This window comes from Aotus nancymaae, unplaced genomic scaffold (assembly GCF_030222135.1).
Source record: "Aotus nancymaae isolate 86718 unplaced genomic scaffold, 86718_ANA_hifiasm-v0.15.2.pri h1tg000040l, whole genome shotgun sequence".
Taxonomy (NCBI): Eukaryota; Metazoa; Chordata; class Mammalia; order Primates; family Aotidae; genus Aotus; species Aotus nancymaae.
Genome location: NW_026988454.1, coordinates 23328285 through 23344391, shown reverse-complemented (window position 1 = coordinate 23344391; position 16107 = coordinate 23328285). Strand labels below are relative to the sequence as shown.

The 16107-nt window shown below is 38.1% G+C and overlaps 1 protein-coding gene across 3 annotated transcripts in view; it reads left to right on the top strand.

The window, feature by feature from the left end:
• Positions 1–16107, top strand: part of UTRN (utrophin) — a 580690-nt gene that overhangs the window by 139176 nt on the left and 425407 nt on the right. For all 3 annotated transcript variants that reach the window (XM_064360600.1, XM_064360601.1, XM_064360599.1), the window contains 6 exons: positions 4813–4905; positions 6810–6887; positions 7239–7331; positions 8232–8404; positions 10706–10821; positions 11514–11674. In XM_064360600.1, the coding sequence (XP_064216670.1) occupies positions 4813–4905; positions 6810–6887; positions 7239–7331; positions 8232–8404; positions 10706–10821; positions 11514–11674 (714 nt within the window). The remainder of the gene's footprint in view (positions 1–4812; positions 4906–6809; positions 6888–7238; positions 7332–8231; positions 8405–10705; positions 10822–11513; positions 11675–16107) is intronic.

Sequence of the window (16107 nt, the reverse complement as noted above, 5' to 3'; positions counted from 1 at the left end):
CTGACATTTCCAAGCTGTTTCCCAGAGTGGATCCCAAGTTTACAGCTTGCGATACCAAAGCACCAGACATGCTTTTTAAAGTGGTGAACTAGGAAAAGATAGTCTGCATTTCGAATTCAGCAAAATGTAGTATATGTCTTGTTTCTCTCTTTGGGAAGCCAGTAAATACATCCCACCCACCCCAGTCATTAAGTATTTTTTCCCTGTATGTCCCGGTCCAGTGATGAAATATTTTCTTTCCTATATGTCCCAGTCCTGTGCCTGCATAATTTTAGTAGCAATACATCACAGATGTTGAGAACATTGATTTAGAGCCAGATTTTGTGATATCAGATCCTGGTTCAGCCTCTCACTTAGGTCACCTCTACATTAGATTTTTCACCTGTAGAATGAAGAAGATGATGCTATTTATCTTGAAATACTATTATAAGGACACAAATAATATATCTAAATAATACAACTAAATATTTATAAATCTCTTAAAACATATTTGATACATAGTAAATGCTTGCCCTCATTATGTCTAGGAATATTTCATGTTTCTACTGCCTGTTTCCATATGGCCCATGAGCTAAGAATGCTTTTTACATTTTTAGGTGGTTGCAAAAAGTCAGAAGCGTAATATTTTGTGACATGGGGAGATAACATGAAATTCAAATTTTAATGTCTATGAATAAAGCTTTATTGAAAGATAGACATTCCAGTCGTTTTGTTTATGTATTGTCCATGGCTGCTTTCACTTTACAACAAAAGGTCGTTAATTGTTTTTGAATGAGATATGTTCCTGCAGGTGTCATGTGACATATAAACGAAACCTGAGAATTGTGAGCTCTTTCTCTGTGAATTGACACTATCATGTTCTGATGTTCAGGGCCTGCGCCTTCCTGCCCGAGATGAGGAAGTGCTTATTTGTTGTCTGAGTTCTTTTTTTTTTTTTTTTTTTTTTGAGACGGAGTTTTGCTCTTGTTACCCAGGCTGGAGTGCAATGGCCCGATCTCGCCTCACCACAACCTCCACCTCCTGGGTTCAGGCAATTCTCCTGCCTCAGCCTCCCAAGTAGCTGGGACTACAGGCATGTGCCACCATGCCCAGATAATTTTTGTATTTTTAGTAGAGACGGGGTTTCACCATGTTGACCAGGATGGTCTCAATCTCTTGACCTCGTGATCCACCCGCCTTGGCCTCCCAAAGTGCTGGGATTATAGGGGTGAGCCACCACGCCCGGCTGTTGTCTGAGTTCTTTCAGATATTGTTGATATTTTATTACACTTTTCTGATAATGGAAAACACTAAAGTTATGCTTGTGATACAAATAGTGACATCAACCATTTAATGAACATCTGTCATCTTAGTTTTTATCAGGTAAACAAATAGATACAGAAAGGCCAAGTAACTTGCCCAAAATTCTATGACCAATAAGAGGCCTCTTGTTTATAGGTGAGGTCATTGATGGACATCCATAATTTATAATATTAATAAATATTTATATTTTCTTTATTTTATATTACACTTTTTTTTTTTTTTGAGACAGAGTCTTGCGGTGTTGCCTAGGCTGGAGTGCAGTAGCATGATCTTGGCTCACTGCAGTCTCCGTCTCCTGGATTCAAGTGATTCTGCTGCCTCAGCTTCCCAAGTAACTGGGATTACAGGTGCCCGTCACCACACCTGGCCAATTTTTGTATTTTTAGTAGAGATGGGGTTTCGCCATGTTGGCCAGGCTGGTCTCGACTTCCTGACCTCAAGTAATCTGCCTGCCTTGGCCTCCCAAAGTGCTGGGTTTACAGGTGTGAGCCACCACGCCCAGTGAGCTGCTTTATGTTATATTATTTTTTGGAAAGTAGATAGTGGATTTGAGAAGGGTTACAGGCTGCCTAGGTGTTTTATGAGCTGCCCTTGCCATTATCAGTATTTTCTAAGATCCTTTCTATGCCTAGATCACTGCATTTCTCCCATGCGCTTTACCTATGTGATGTATTTTTGCTATGCCTAAGACCTGAAAGTGAATCTGATTATTTGTTGGCTGTTTTGCTGAACTGTACTTCTGATTGCGTGGAGGAGGAGGGTTAGAGGTAGGCAAGTGATGAAGGCCACTTCTGCCCATTGCTTTTGCTGACAGTGGGTGGCAAGTCCTCAGTGTGCAGGGAATTTCTCCTTGCTCGACTTTCTAAAGTTCTGCCTCTGGAAAGTGACTCCTGCATCTTGCACATCTCTGTGTTACTTTGATTGATGGAGATAATTTCTTTGTTCCTGAATCCATAGCTGCCTTTGAAAAAGGCAGTTGGGAATAGAAAAGCAGCTTTGTTTCAGATATGAGTAAGTAACAGTGTATTCTTTGGTGAAAACTTTACTGCACTTTCCCTTATCTAGACTATATGAACAATGAAAAAGGCACATGCTAAAAATCATTAGTTGACTATACATAATAGTTATTTTAAAACAGATAAAAGGAGGGAGGGGAACAAGGGTTGAAAAACTACCTATTGGCTACTATGTTCACTACTTGGGCAATGGGATCATTTGAGACTCAAACCTCAGCATCACACAACATACGCGTGTAGAAAACCTGCATGTGAACTCCGTGAATCTAAATTTTTTAAAAGGTAAGTACATTATGCCTTGTGAAAAACTAATAAGTCTATTTCAAGGGTCAACTCCTGTCTGAAGCCTTTGCTCACACCCTGGCTTGTGGTCTTGGGGTCGCTCTGTCTCTCCTCTGTGCTCCTATAGCACTGGTACACTTCTGTATTATAGCCCTTACCTACTGTGCTGTAATTACTACGTTCTAAAAAAGACTATCTTTTCCACCAAACGGTAAGATGTTGAGTATGCAAAACATATGGAATCTTTATTCATCTTAGTAATTCAGGTCCCTGCAGCAGGCACGTGCACACACACACACACACACACATTCAATAAAAACAGATAAGGAATCTAGAGGAAGGAAGGAGTAATGCCAAATTTTAGGAAACTCCAGAATGGCTCCTTCTTCCCCTTCCTCCATTTCAAACTCAGAGTAAAGTTTTGCTTCAAATGAATGATATATGTGTGTGTGTGTGTATGTGTGTGTGTGTATGTGTGTTTGTGGTGTGTATATGTGTGTGTGTGTACACACACACACATATACACATATTTATTTTTTTTATTTGTTTTTTTGAGGTGGAGTCTTGCTCTATCACCTAGGCTGGAGTGCAGTGGCGTAATCCCAGATCACTGCAACCTCTGCCTCCCGAGTTCAAGCAATTCTCCTGCTTCAGCCTCCCAAGTAGCTGGGATTACAGGCGTGTGCCACCATGCCTGGCTAATTTTTTTATTTTTAGTAGAGACAAGGTTTCATTGTGTTACCTAGGATGGTCTCGATCTCCTGACCTTGTGATCCACCTGCCTCGGCCTCCCAAAGTGCTAGGAGTACGAGTGTGAGCCACTGCGCCTGGCTGATATGTATATATTTTTAAAAATGAGAAATGAAGAAGGTAAAAGAAGTATTGGTTATAAAATATCTATTATTGACAGAAAGTGAAACTGTTAACATCTATGGAGACTTTATTTTACAAGGAAGTCATTTGATACAAGATAAAACAACATTAATTAAATATTACATTGTGCTGTATAGTTCTTAGGCATTTTCTTATAATATTCTTTACAGTGACTTTTGATTTTAAAGCTTAGGCAGCTGAGCCAGGTTCACCAGGTAGTTAATGGTTAAACTGGGCTCAAAAGCTGAGGCTTCCTGATTTTCTATGCAGTGATCGTCCCATAGCACAACAACCCATCGAGTCATGGACAGGCAAGGATCTGCCAAACTTCCAGTGAATAGAGTGGGATTTTCTGGCATCAGACACTAGAGCAGGATTATCTCTGGGAGTTAATGCTATTTATCAGGGACAAGCGTTCAGGAATTCTATAAGCTTTATCAGTCAAAATCTTGAACTGGTACTAGACTTAAACACAGAAAGTATTTAATGATTAAGCCGAAAGTGCCTTAAGTGTTAAGAAATTAATAACCAGAAATACAGACTGAACACCTCAGCCCTGAAATTGATGACCAAATCACCTGCTCCCTTAGAGGAAATGCTGGAAGACATTGTCATACTGTGATGTGAGAAGCAGTGATGAAGTGACAATCCTCGTACTTTTAGTTGGCCTCTGCTCCTGTGTGTTGTAGGCTCATTTGCATTTTTAATGCATCTCTTTATCACTGCTTTCTCAGGAATGTATACCATACTCAAAGTCTATTAATTTTTTGTTGTTGTTCATTGTTTTTTCTTCCACTTTACTGTATATTTGTGTGAAATTCTGTCTAGACTTTATAGTTTTTTTGTTTTTTTTTTTTTTGAGATGGAGTCTTACTCTGTTGCCCAGGCTGGAGTACAGTGGCATGATCTCGGTTCACTGCAACCTCTACTTCCCAGATTCAAGCAATTCTCCTGCCTCTACCTCCCAAGTAGCTGGGATTACACCATGCCTGATAAATTTTTGTATTTTTGCTAGAGACAAGGTTTTACCATGTTGGCCAGGCTGGTGTCGAACTTTTGAGCTTGTCTCGGCCTCCCAAGTGCTGGAATTACAAACATAAGCCACCATCTCCAAAGGCCTAGGAAAAATGCAGTTTATTTCAGCTTAAAGTATTCTTTATGAGATTTCAGAATGTTCTGTATTTGTACTTGTTCTTTCTATATTTGGATAGTCTGCAGATTATCCAGAACATTTTAATTGAACAAAAAAATGAATCCACTCATTTATTTGCCAGGTATATATAAAGTTTCTGCTGTTGGCATACTCCATATTTTATTTATTTGTTTTTTTCTTTTACAGAGTGGGAAACCACCCATCAATGATATGTTCACAGACCTCAAAGATGGAAGGAAGCTACTGGATCTTCTAGAAGGCCTCACAGGAACATCATTGGTGAGCAAGTTATCTTTGTAAACTATGGAGTCTCCTGTCATTACTGATGCTTGATGACCCACTGTGGGTACCCATTAAAGTGAAAGTATCCGTTTTACTTTACATTCAAATGTAAAGGCTGAAATTGGAAACTTTTTTAACAAAATGTTTTAGTGAATTAGAGCAACATTTTTGGTCTTCTGAGGGCTCTGTTTTTATTGAAGATAAAATTACCTTAAATGTTTATTGCTCTGAGATAGCCCAGGGTGAGAGAATTACAGAAAAGCATGGATTTACAGGATTTATATAGGCACAATGTTTTGAACACCAGAGTCTAGAGACAAACACATTTAAATGTTAAATATTTTAAAAAGTAGTTATTAAGGCCGGGTGCAGTGGCTCACACCTGTAATCCCAGCACTTAGGGAGGCTGAGGCGGGTGGATTGCCTGAACTCAGGAGTTCAAGACCAGCCTGGGCAACACAGTGAAACCCCGTCTCTACTAAAATACAAAAAATTAGCCAGGCATGGTGTTGTGTGCCTGTAGTCCTAGCTACTCAGGAGGCTGAGCCAGGAGAATTGCTGAACCCGGGAGGCGGAAGTTGCAGTGAGCCGAGATTGCGCCACTGCACTCTATCCTGGGCAACAGAGCGAGACTCTGTCTCCAAAAAAAAAAAAGGAAAAAAAAGTTGTTAAAAGCTTGACATCGATTTTCACGATTAAATTTTGTTTATTTTTTAAATACAACTCTATCATTTTAATGTAAGGTACTCCATACTCATGCAGAAAAAACTGCCAACGAAAAGGATGCATCTGTGGGTCCAAATGGTAACACTAGAAGTCGAATTACCATCACAATATAGAGAGATGCACTCCTGAAGATGACTTTCTTTCTTGTAAAAGTCTGGGGTGTCATTCTCTCCCTTTTGCCCTCCAGGTGGTGGGTAGACAACTGTTGGACAGGCTGATCCCTCTCTCAGATAGGATTCCCTGGCCAGTGAAGTAGAAAGAAGCTGCGAAGGTTATCTTTCCCCAGGTGGGGATTCCCTGCCTTCCCAGGGCTCTTGTAATGCTACCTGGAGCCTGAGATAGTGCCTCTGAATCCTCCTTGCTCTGTTCACGTCTGTGCGGAATAAAGAGGACACAACTCTAAAATCTTTCTGCAGCCAGACCAATTGAGAGAAAGGAAGCTTTGTTCATAGAGCACTGGTTTCCAAACTTGTCTGCACGTTAGAACTATGGGCAATCTTTTAAAACTCCCAAGTCCAGGGCTGGGTGTAGTGGCTCATGCCTGTAATCCCAGCACTTTGGGAGGCCGAGGTGGGCAGATCACCTGATGTCGGGAGTTCGAGACCAGCCTGACCAACATGGAGAAACCCTGTCTCTACTAAAAAAAATACAAAATTAGCTGGGTGTGGTGGTGCATGCCTGTAATCCCAGCTACTCGGGAGGTTGAGGCAGGAGAATCACTTGAACCTGGGAGGTGGAGGTTGTGGTGAGCCGAGATCGCGCCATTGCACCCCAGCCTGGGCAACAAGAGCGAAACTCCGTCTCAAAAATAAATCAATAAATAAAAATAAAAATAAATAAATAAAAATCCCAAGTCCAAACCACACCCTAGACCCATTAAGCCACAGTCTTCTGGGGTAGGGTTGGACACAGGCATTGGTGTTTTGTGAAGCTGCCTGGGAGATTTCAATGTGCAAGCAAATTAGGGAACTGGTATCTTAAGATGTTGTTAGTTGAGGGATTTGCATACTGTAAACACCAGCCTCCAGGGCGGTGACCTGAGACATCAGCCAGAGCTCCTGGCTCTGAGGGGCTCTGCATACCGAGCTGCTGCTCTACATACCTCCCAATGTTAGTATTTGCCAGGCATATGGAGGGACAATCAGTTTTACCTGCTTTTGTGTTTTGTTTTCCAGCCGAAGGAGCGTGGTTCCACAAGGGTGCATGCCTTAAATAACGTCAACAGAGTGCTGCAGGTTTTACATCAGAACAATGTAAGCTTGTAATGTGAGTTTTGGGGGTCTGTGCTGCCATCAGCATTATTTATTGTGAAACTTGCCAGCTGCTTGATGCATTGGCATCCACTGATTCTTGCATACATTTTTTCTTATGAGAGATATTGAACCTTTTCTGTGAGTAAAGGAACAGTCACGTGCTTTTTCCGATGGCTATATTGATCTGTGATATAAATAATACATTTTTGAGATTTAGGTTTACCTGATTCTCTACAGTGAAATTTCTCTTATCTCTCACTTATACTGCTGTCCAAATGTGCTTAAAAAACCCTGGAGTTCTGTGAAGAAATTGTCTTAAAAGTTTTTTTTTTTTTTTTTTGGTCTTAATAGGTGGAATTAGTGAATATAGGAGGAACTGACATTGTGGATGGAAATCACAAACTGACTTTGGGATTACTTTGGAGCATCATTTTGCACTGGCAGGTGGGGAAATTTCCGGTCACTTTTTAATAGAAATGGAGTATGTATTGTTTGTCTTTTGGTTTCTTAGGGCTGCCGTAACCAAGTACCACAAGCTGCTTGGCTTGAACACCAGAAATTCATTGTCTCCCATTTCTGGAGGCTGGAAGTCCAAGATCAAGACATCAGCAGGGTTGGTTTCTCCCGAGGGCTTTGAGGGAGACTGCTCCAGGCCTTGCCGACAAATTCTGGTGGTTTGTCTGCAATCTTTGCGGTTCCTTAGCTTGTGATATATAGCGCCAGTATTCACATGGTGTTCTCCCTGTGTGCCTGTATCAATTTTTTTCTTTTTGTAAGGACACCAGTCACCTCATTCTAACTAGTGACATCTGCAGTGACCTTATTTCCAAACAGAGCCCCTCTCTGAGGGGTTAAAACTAAGGGTTAAAACTTCAGCATATTAATTTTAGGGAACATAATTCAACTCATAACAATTTTGAATGGAAGAGGTGACAAAATGCCCTTTTTTCCTGGCATAGGAAAAAAAGTACCTACCTTTCTTATTTTTTGTAGAAAATAAATTTTTTTAATTGAAAAGGTCTTTGTAAACACATAGTGTTAAAATATTACTTTCTATGACTATGAAAGTTACTTTCACTGTAACCAAACATAGTACAAGTATAGTTTAAGATATAGAAAACATGGTAATATATAAAAGTGAGGTAAAAATCACTTCAAATTCTAGTCCCCCAAAATAATCACTGTTAAAATTTGTTGTTCCAGTGTCTACAGAAAAATCTGAAGTAAAATGAATGCCATTTACCAAATCCATAATGGTTAATTAGTACAATATGGCTTTTTGAAGGACTTCATTGAAGTAAATAACTGTATTAGTTATAGACAGGCCTGGTTTCTCTTATATAGGTGAAAGATGTCATGAAGGATGTCATGTCGGACCTGCAGCAGACGAACAGCGAGAAGATCCTGCTGAGCTGGGTGCGTCAGACCACCAGGCCCTATGGCCAAGTCAATGTCCTCAACTTCACCACCAGCTGGACAGATGGACTCGCCTTTAATGCTGTCCTCCACCGACATAAGTGAGGCATTACTCTACCCGGAAGTGGGCTTTACAAATTCATGTCTTCTCTCTGTCCCTTCGCTGCTACCGCTACTCCCTGAAGCCCCCTTTTCAGTCTCACGGCTCTCCTTTCTGCACATGCTCTACCATAACCTTAAGAAAAGAAATATCATGGAAGAAAACTGCCCATCAGGTCTTTATTTCCTTAGGACTTAAATGCCACCATGAAAGGTCCATAGTTTCTCCTGCATATTTATGAGTTTTAAAAATATGAAATAACTCACATAGTTCAATCCCACTCATTCAGCACTAACTGATAATGTATACAAAAAATCCTGTTAGCTTTTCTTCTCATACCAAAAGTAAAACTCTGTAAATTCACTGCACTCCCAATTAAAAACAGCCAAATTATCTTTAATGGAACTTGTGAACAGATTCTAATTATATAAAAGACAAGGCCCAAGAATAGCCAGTAAGTAGACTTCTGAAGAAGAACCAGGCTGAAATACTTTCCAAAAAGAAACCAAAACTAACTATGAAGCTATATTAAGACTATGCAGTACTATCAATATACATGCCAATATAAGCCAGACCATATGAAATTGCCAATACGTGAGTGTTTTTGCTATATAAGAATGGTATTTTCAATGGTTCAACCTAACAAAATTAAGAACTCGGAAATTGCTCCATTACATAGGAAAATCTGATTTACGCTTGAGCTGATATTGCGGATTAATAGATGATATGGACAATTGATTACCCATACGGAAATAAATGTGTTGGATTTTCACGACACTAAAATAAATAAATAAATAAATCATTCATTCATTAATTCTACATGGATCAGGGTTTTAAATGCCAAAGGCTAAATTTGTTATGTTTTATTGTTGTTGTAAGTGATTACTTTTCTCAAGTTTCATTTCCTCTATGTTTTTTGCTGGTATACAAACGTGCAAGAGACTTTTCTAAATCTTATATCAGGAAACTTAATCAGTCCTTACAAATTTTAGTAAGTTTGTCTCTGGACATTGTAGGTTTTTTGGCGGGGGAGGGGTTAGAATGTCCTAGAATTATGATCCTTTTATTTCTTCTATTTTATTTTTTGTTCTCTATTGTGCCTTGTTCGTCAATGCAATGTTGATTTGAATTGGTGATAGTGGGTAGAATGTTTTGTTGTTGATAACAAAAGAAGTGCTTTTAGTGTTTTACCATAAGAATGATTTTTTTTGTAGCTTTTTTGGTATGCGTTTTATGAGGTTAAAGAATCCCTCCCTCCTAGTATTCACCCACTCCTCCTTTGTTAGTTTAAGGAGGTTGCCCAAGTTTCTAGTTGATTAAGGGATTTTATCAAGAAACTGTAGAATTTTAGCCAATATGCTTTTCCATTTATTAATTAATTGATTCAACAAATATGTATGGGGTGCCTTTTATGTGCTAGACACAGGGTATACAGCAGAGAACGAAACAGGCAAAAATCTTAGTTCTACTGGAGCTTATGTTGCAACAGAGGGAGACAAACAATAATAAAGTTGTATAGTACATAGAAGTAGTACACACACTGAGGAAAAATACATCGGACAAGAGTGGAGGAGGCATAGGAGAGGCCACTGGCTGCAGTGACCTGAGTGGGGGCATAATGGGAGATGAATTCAGGCAGGGAAGTAGGTGAAGAGCATCTTAGAAGGTGGGTGGGTCTAACATGCAAGAACAGACACAAAATAAAATGATCAACTTTTGGATAAGTCAAAGCAACAATAATGTCCAATTTGTGGGATTAAATGCATATCAAGATAGAAATGAAATACAGCACTAGACAATAGTAGCGTTGAAGGGGAAGTTTGGAGGGAAACTCTTCAAGGCTTTTGTTTTAGGAATATCCTGAGAACAGATTAGAGCTGGATTTTCTGTTCTGCTAATCTTGATCTTTTAATTGAAGAATTTAGTTCATTAACATTGATTGTGATAATTTATATATTTGGGTTCCTTTTTACCACATAGTGTGAGCTGCTTATTTCTCTTTCCCCCTTTTCGTGTTCTACTCTTTGTGAAATATTGTTTACTACTTCTAGTCTTAATGGTTACCACAGAAATTAGCAGTCACATTTAGCCAATACAAGATCCTTGAAATGTATTATCTGTTATTTTCATATTTGTGAATTAATTTTAAGTATATATTTGACAAGGCTTTGGGATATAAAAATAAAGTAAAAAAGCCTCACAAATAAAAGTAATCTAAAACTAAAATAGATTAGATTATAACAATGCCTATTTTGTTTCCACATATTCCATCTTTATTGCATTTTATTTGCATGGTTTTCAGACCTGATCTCTTCAGCTGGGATAAAGTTGTCAAAATGTCACCAATTGAGAGACTTGAACATGCCTTCAGCAAGGCTCAAACTTATTTGGGAATTGAAAAGCTGTTAGATCCTGAAGGTACTGTTCAGTGTTTAATTTCAAATGTGATTTTGCTTTACAGTTTTGCATTCTTGAAAAGCAGTGTTCTTTTTCCTTTTTAAAATGAATTATTAGCCTTGAAGAACCTTTTCCTTTTTGGATTATAGGTGCAAGTCATTTTATTACTGACAGTACTTTTGTACTTAGCAATTTGTGAGATCCTTTAGGTAGAAATTTAACTACAGCACTGGATAATAGTTAATCTAAATTAAAGTAAGACTTAAACTTTAAAAAAAAAACCTAATTATTAGATAAATTTAGTATTTGGTTAGGTCCATTAAAATGCATTTTTATGTGAGCTTCTTGCATGTGATGTAAAGACTTTAGTTGTAAATGTTGCAGGACTGAATTCTAGACATATTTTCGTCATATGAATAAAGTCTGTATCTTTATCTTAAATGGTAAGATATGGTAGCTTATCTTTGACCATTTTGGGGAGGCTTTTAGGGAAGACTTAAGAAAATGAGAAACTGAACAAAAATAAGTAATCCCTTTTCCCTTTGTCTTACATATTATGAAGTGGCAATTTACTGAGCTCTGGTATTGCAAAGATTATATATATTAGGTATTGTTTATGGGTACTAAGAAGAGTTATTTTATATCTAATATTGAAGAGTTCACATATTTTGGACACCTAATTTAAGCTGGTTCTTATATTCTTCCACTTTTAGATGTTGCCGTTCAGCTTCCTGACAAGAAATCCATAATTATGTATTTAACATCTTTATTTGAGGTGCTACCTCAGCAAGTCTCCATAGATGCCATCCGTGAGGTTGAGACACTCCCCAGGAAATATAAGAAAGAATGTGAAGAAGAAGCAATTAATATACAGGTACAGGTAACATTTTATTAAGGTGTTTGGCTCACCATGTTTGTTTTCTTGTAGGTACTAGATAAAAACGCTTTCAGAGGGTTTTTTCCTTGACTGAGAACATGTTGGTTTCTCAGCTTTCATTTGCATAAGAAGTTCAGTTTTGCAGTTACCATTCTGTCACATGCATGTAATGGAAAACCATGACTCAATGGAGTTATTAAGAAGGAAAATACCTTATTTCACACAGCAAAACTGGACTGTTGATCACACTGCTGTATGACATGCTGAAAATCTATGTTTTTGCATCATCTAGTTGCCGGCTTTTATTTCTATCATGTGCTAAAAATGGGTTTTTCTCATATCAGCCTAGTTTTTTTTTCCCCAAGTACTAATTGTCTTTCTTTTTTTGCCATTGAAAAAAGATTTTTTTCATTATATTCTCACAAGGGCTATCAAAACATAAGTCTTATTTTCCCTTTCCTTTAGGAGGAGTAATGTATGGTAAACTACTTGGTGAGCTTTTCATGAAGGGATTACAATGATTTCATTCATCAGGATATATATGAATTTTTAAAGAGATGAATAAAATCATAATTTCTTTTCTTCCTTAGTTATCGTGTTTGAATCAATTCATGTTTAATCTCATTCTGTTAAAACAGTCTAACCAGTCCTCATAATTCAAAAGATCAGAGAATATTAAGAGTTAGATGAAAACTTAGAAGTCACTTGGTTCAACATTCTAATGGCCAACCAACCAAGACATACACATAGATTTCAAAATTATAAGAAATACATTTCAGAGAGAAGGAAAGCTTGGGCTCTGGATCTTAAATTCATCCTGTTGCTACTTGTTTTAGGTTGTTACTTAAACTCTCAATCACAGTTTTGTCTGCAAAGTGTGGCTAAAACCACGCACTTCATGAAGATAATGAATTCAAAGTATCTAAAATGACATTAATAAGCACTCAACAAACAACAGCTCTCATTGTTACCATTTTTCCTCTTGAGTCGTTTTAGCATTCTCATTTAACAGATTTCTTAAAAAATATTATTTAATTCCCATATTATGATACTAGTCTTGGATCGACGTAGCATCTTTTTTTTTCCTTCTTCTGAGAGTCAGAGAATTTACTTATTATTTTAAATTTTCTTTGGGTAATATGTATGAATCCTTTTATTTCCCTCATTTCAAAAATAGTGTGATTTATAGAAAAAGAAAAAAATGTATTGAGGAGAAAGGAGTGAGAAATGAGGCCTGATTGTGAACCCAGGGCTCTCTTTTGTAGTGAATATCAAGTGATGCTGAGGAAAATTCCTGATTTCCTATAATTAAAAAAAAATGCTAGGAAGCATTTGCCTCTAAAAGTGTGGTTATTCTGCATTAATGATGTACCTTTTTAGTTGCCTCAGATGATCTTCTGGGTTTGTTTCTGGGTTTTAGATTCATTTCCTTATTGCATTTTGTTAGAAAGTGGAGATATTTTGGTTCTTATAGTTAAGGACCTTCTCTCTTAAAAAGGAAAGGAGATTTCATTTACTTTTCATGATGTGCAGATAAAATAATCACTTCCGTTTGGGCATAGGGTGGCATGATAAGAACTTCGGAAAACATTTGCTATTTGATTAAGAGCAAGTGTATTAACACTAACCTCTTCATTTGCAAGCTTTCATTAGTGCCTTAGAGGCTGAATTACATTAATTGAAAAATAAAATGTGATCAAGTTTTACTCATCTTCTCTCTGGCATAGCTTGCCATCCACTACTCTCCTAATAGCCAGACTTCTGTTCTGTTCTTTCTATAAACTTATACTGGTGGTCAGTGACTAATTCCTGCATTTCTCTTAAGATAACTGTCAGTTGAAAGTTTTCTCATGTGTTTCAATTAATACCTTCTGGGGATTTGTATTTAGATAATGCCTTCCTTCTGGACCTCATGGATGCTGGTGACTAGCTCAATGACCTTTGACTGGTCACTAACTTTCCTGCTTCTTAGCTCTCCTCATTATAGTAAAGAGGTTTGGAGCTAAATTATCTCCAGGGGTTATTTTTACTCTACAGTTTTAGGATTTTTGGTCCATAATTTAACTCATTTTTCTTTCTCTGTCTTTGGCACCATCTGTCTTTTAATTATCCACTGTTTCAACTCTGTGCTCATTGGTTCATTTCTTAACTCATATATTCACTTTCCTGGATTCTTCAAGCCTTTCTCCAAAATGTCTTTTGAGTGTGTTTTCATTCTGTTCCAGCCTTCATACTAATTAAAGACCTCATTTTCTTCTGTAATTTACAAGACCTGGTCTACCTCTGTTATTTTGCCCTGCAGTTAGAGTGGACTTTTTCCTCTTTTTCTCCAAGATTCTTTCTTCTGTAGTTTACAAGACCTGGTCTACTTCTGTTACTTTGCCCTGCAGTTAAGAGTGGACTTTTTCCTCTTTTCCCCCAAGATTCTTGTACATGCAGGTTCCTCTCTGTTAAATGCTTCTCCACCCACCATTATACGGCAGGCTGCACATTTTCTTCAGTTTAAATAGAGCCTTTTCAGAGAAGTCTTTTCTGATTAATCTATTGAAATATAAGTCTCTCTCTCTCTTTCTGTCTCTCTCAGTTTCTTGCTATTACAGTATTTTTGTAAACTATGTTAAGAATTTTAAATTATATCTTAAGAGTATTGGGAAAGCCAGTGAAAGATTTTCAGCAGGGATATCTTAGATGGGATTACATTTTCAGAAGATCATTCTGGCTGCTGCATGAGAAATGGACTGTGAATTGTGGAGGTGAGAGAGGTGGGTGGCGGAAAACAGGAAAGTAAAGGCATTTGTTAGCATGTGTTCCAGTCCAGAAGATGGATGTATGTGGTTGTGGAAGTGGAGAGGTCTGGGTGGCTTTGAGGTAAGTGTTGAAGGAAGATCAGAATTGCGTACCTATTAAATGTGGAAGATGAAGGAGAGAGAAGCCAGGGCTGGCTCCCAGGTTTGTAGCTGGAGTAATTAGTTGCAGGGAGGGACCATCTACTGAGATAGAGAAGCCTGAGGAGGAACAAGCTCTGGAAGAATATGAAGGGTTTGAATATGGACATGGTTTAATATGCCGAGGAGGCACTGAAGTGGAGATGTGAAGATAGTGGGATATAAGAGTTTGAAATCCAGACTCCTAGGTGGTTCTAGATGGTTCTTTAAATCCAATGGGAGTCGATAAGATGACTCAGATAAAGCATACAGAAAAAAGAAAAAAAGAGCCAAGGACTTAATTTTGAGGAGATTCATTACTTATGCGTGAGCAGCTGCTACTGAACCAGCAAGAGACCAGGGCAGTATCACAGAAGCAGAGAAAGAAGCTTCCAGAAGCTGAGGTTGCTGAGCCTTGAGGAATAATACCAAGGGCTGAAGCAAGGAACGTGGGTGACCAGCTCTCTGGGCTTGCTTGGAACAGTTCTGGTTTAGACATAGCTACCATAAAAAAATACTCTAGTTTGTTGGTTAATTATATGGTCATCCTGAAGATGATGCTGGAAAGGTCTGTTTGGCAATGGGAAGGATATTGGGGACATTGGCAAAAGCCTTTTCAGTTGAGTCATGGGGCAAATAGCAAGTTCAAGTTAAAGGGAATGTTAACACATGGTAGCTGTTAAATACTTGAGCATTTTTTGTATTGTTCTCCATACATTTCTGTATGTTTGAAATATTCTACTTAAAAATTATGCATGAGACTTGATAAAGTAAAGACAGAATGTAGGCAAGTTTTAAAGAAGTCTTGCTCTGAAAGGTAACAAAAGAACTAGGGAGAGTCCACTCGGTTATAAGCTCTTAAGGTATGTAAGAGAATACTCAGTTGTTTAGAAAGAGGTTGAAAGAAATGTATTCCATGAGCTCTAAAAGGCCATCAAATAAACCAGAGGACAACTGCTTAAAAAAAATGCAATCAGCACAACAGCCTGTGTGACTGTCTTTTAGCGTCTAAAATGTAATGCTAAAATGCACTTCAGCAAAAGCGATATACCTAAGGGTCAAAGCAGAGTCCTCATCTTTCTTTTTCTTTAAATTACCTCCATTCTTAAAGGCTTAACATGTTCCAGTTTCTCTATGAACCTTTTCCTGCCTATTTTAGCCTTTGTTGAACTCAAATATCATGGCTTGTTGGGACCATGGCATTTGCAACTTTGCTAATAGCTGCTTTTTATTTCTGTTCAGAAGTGATTCACGTGGGTTATTTCTCTGTCCTAACTGTATTAGAATCTTCTTGAGTACAGAACTCATGAGTGCATGCTGCTTTTATACTCTTTGCTACCCCAGTGCACTTACTCAGTGCTTATGACTCATTCATGACAGTGCCCATTTGGCTCCTGAGAATTGGATTAGTGCCTAAGACAGAGTAGTGTCTACTTTGGGTTCGCCGTACAGTGAGTGTGAGTTTGCCGAACACCTCTTGCTTTCATGATGTGTGTGTTTTTCTTG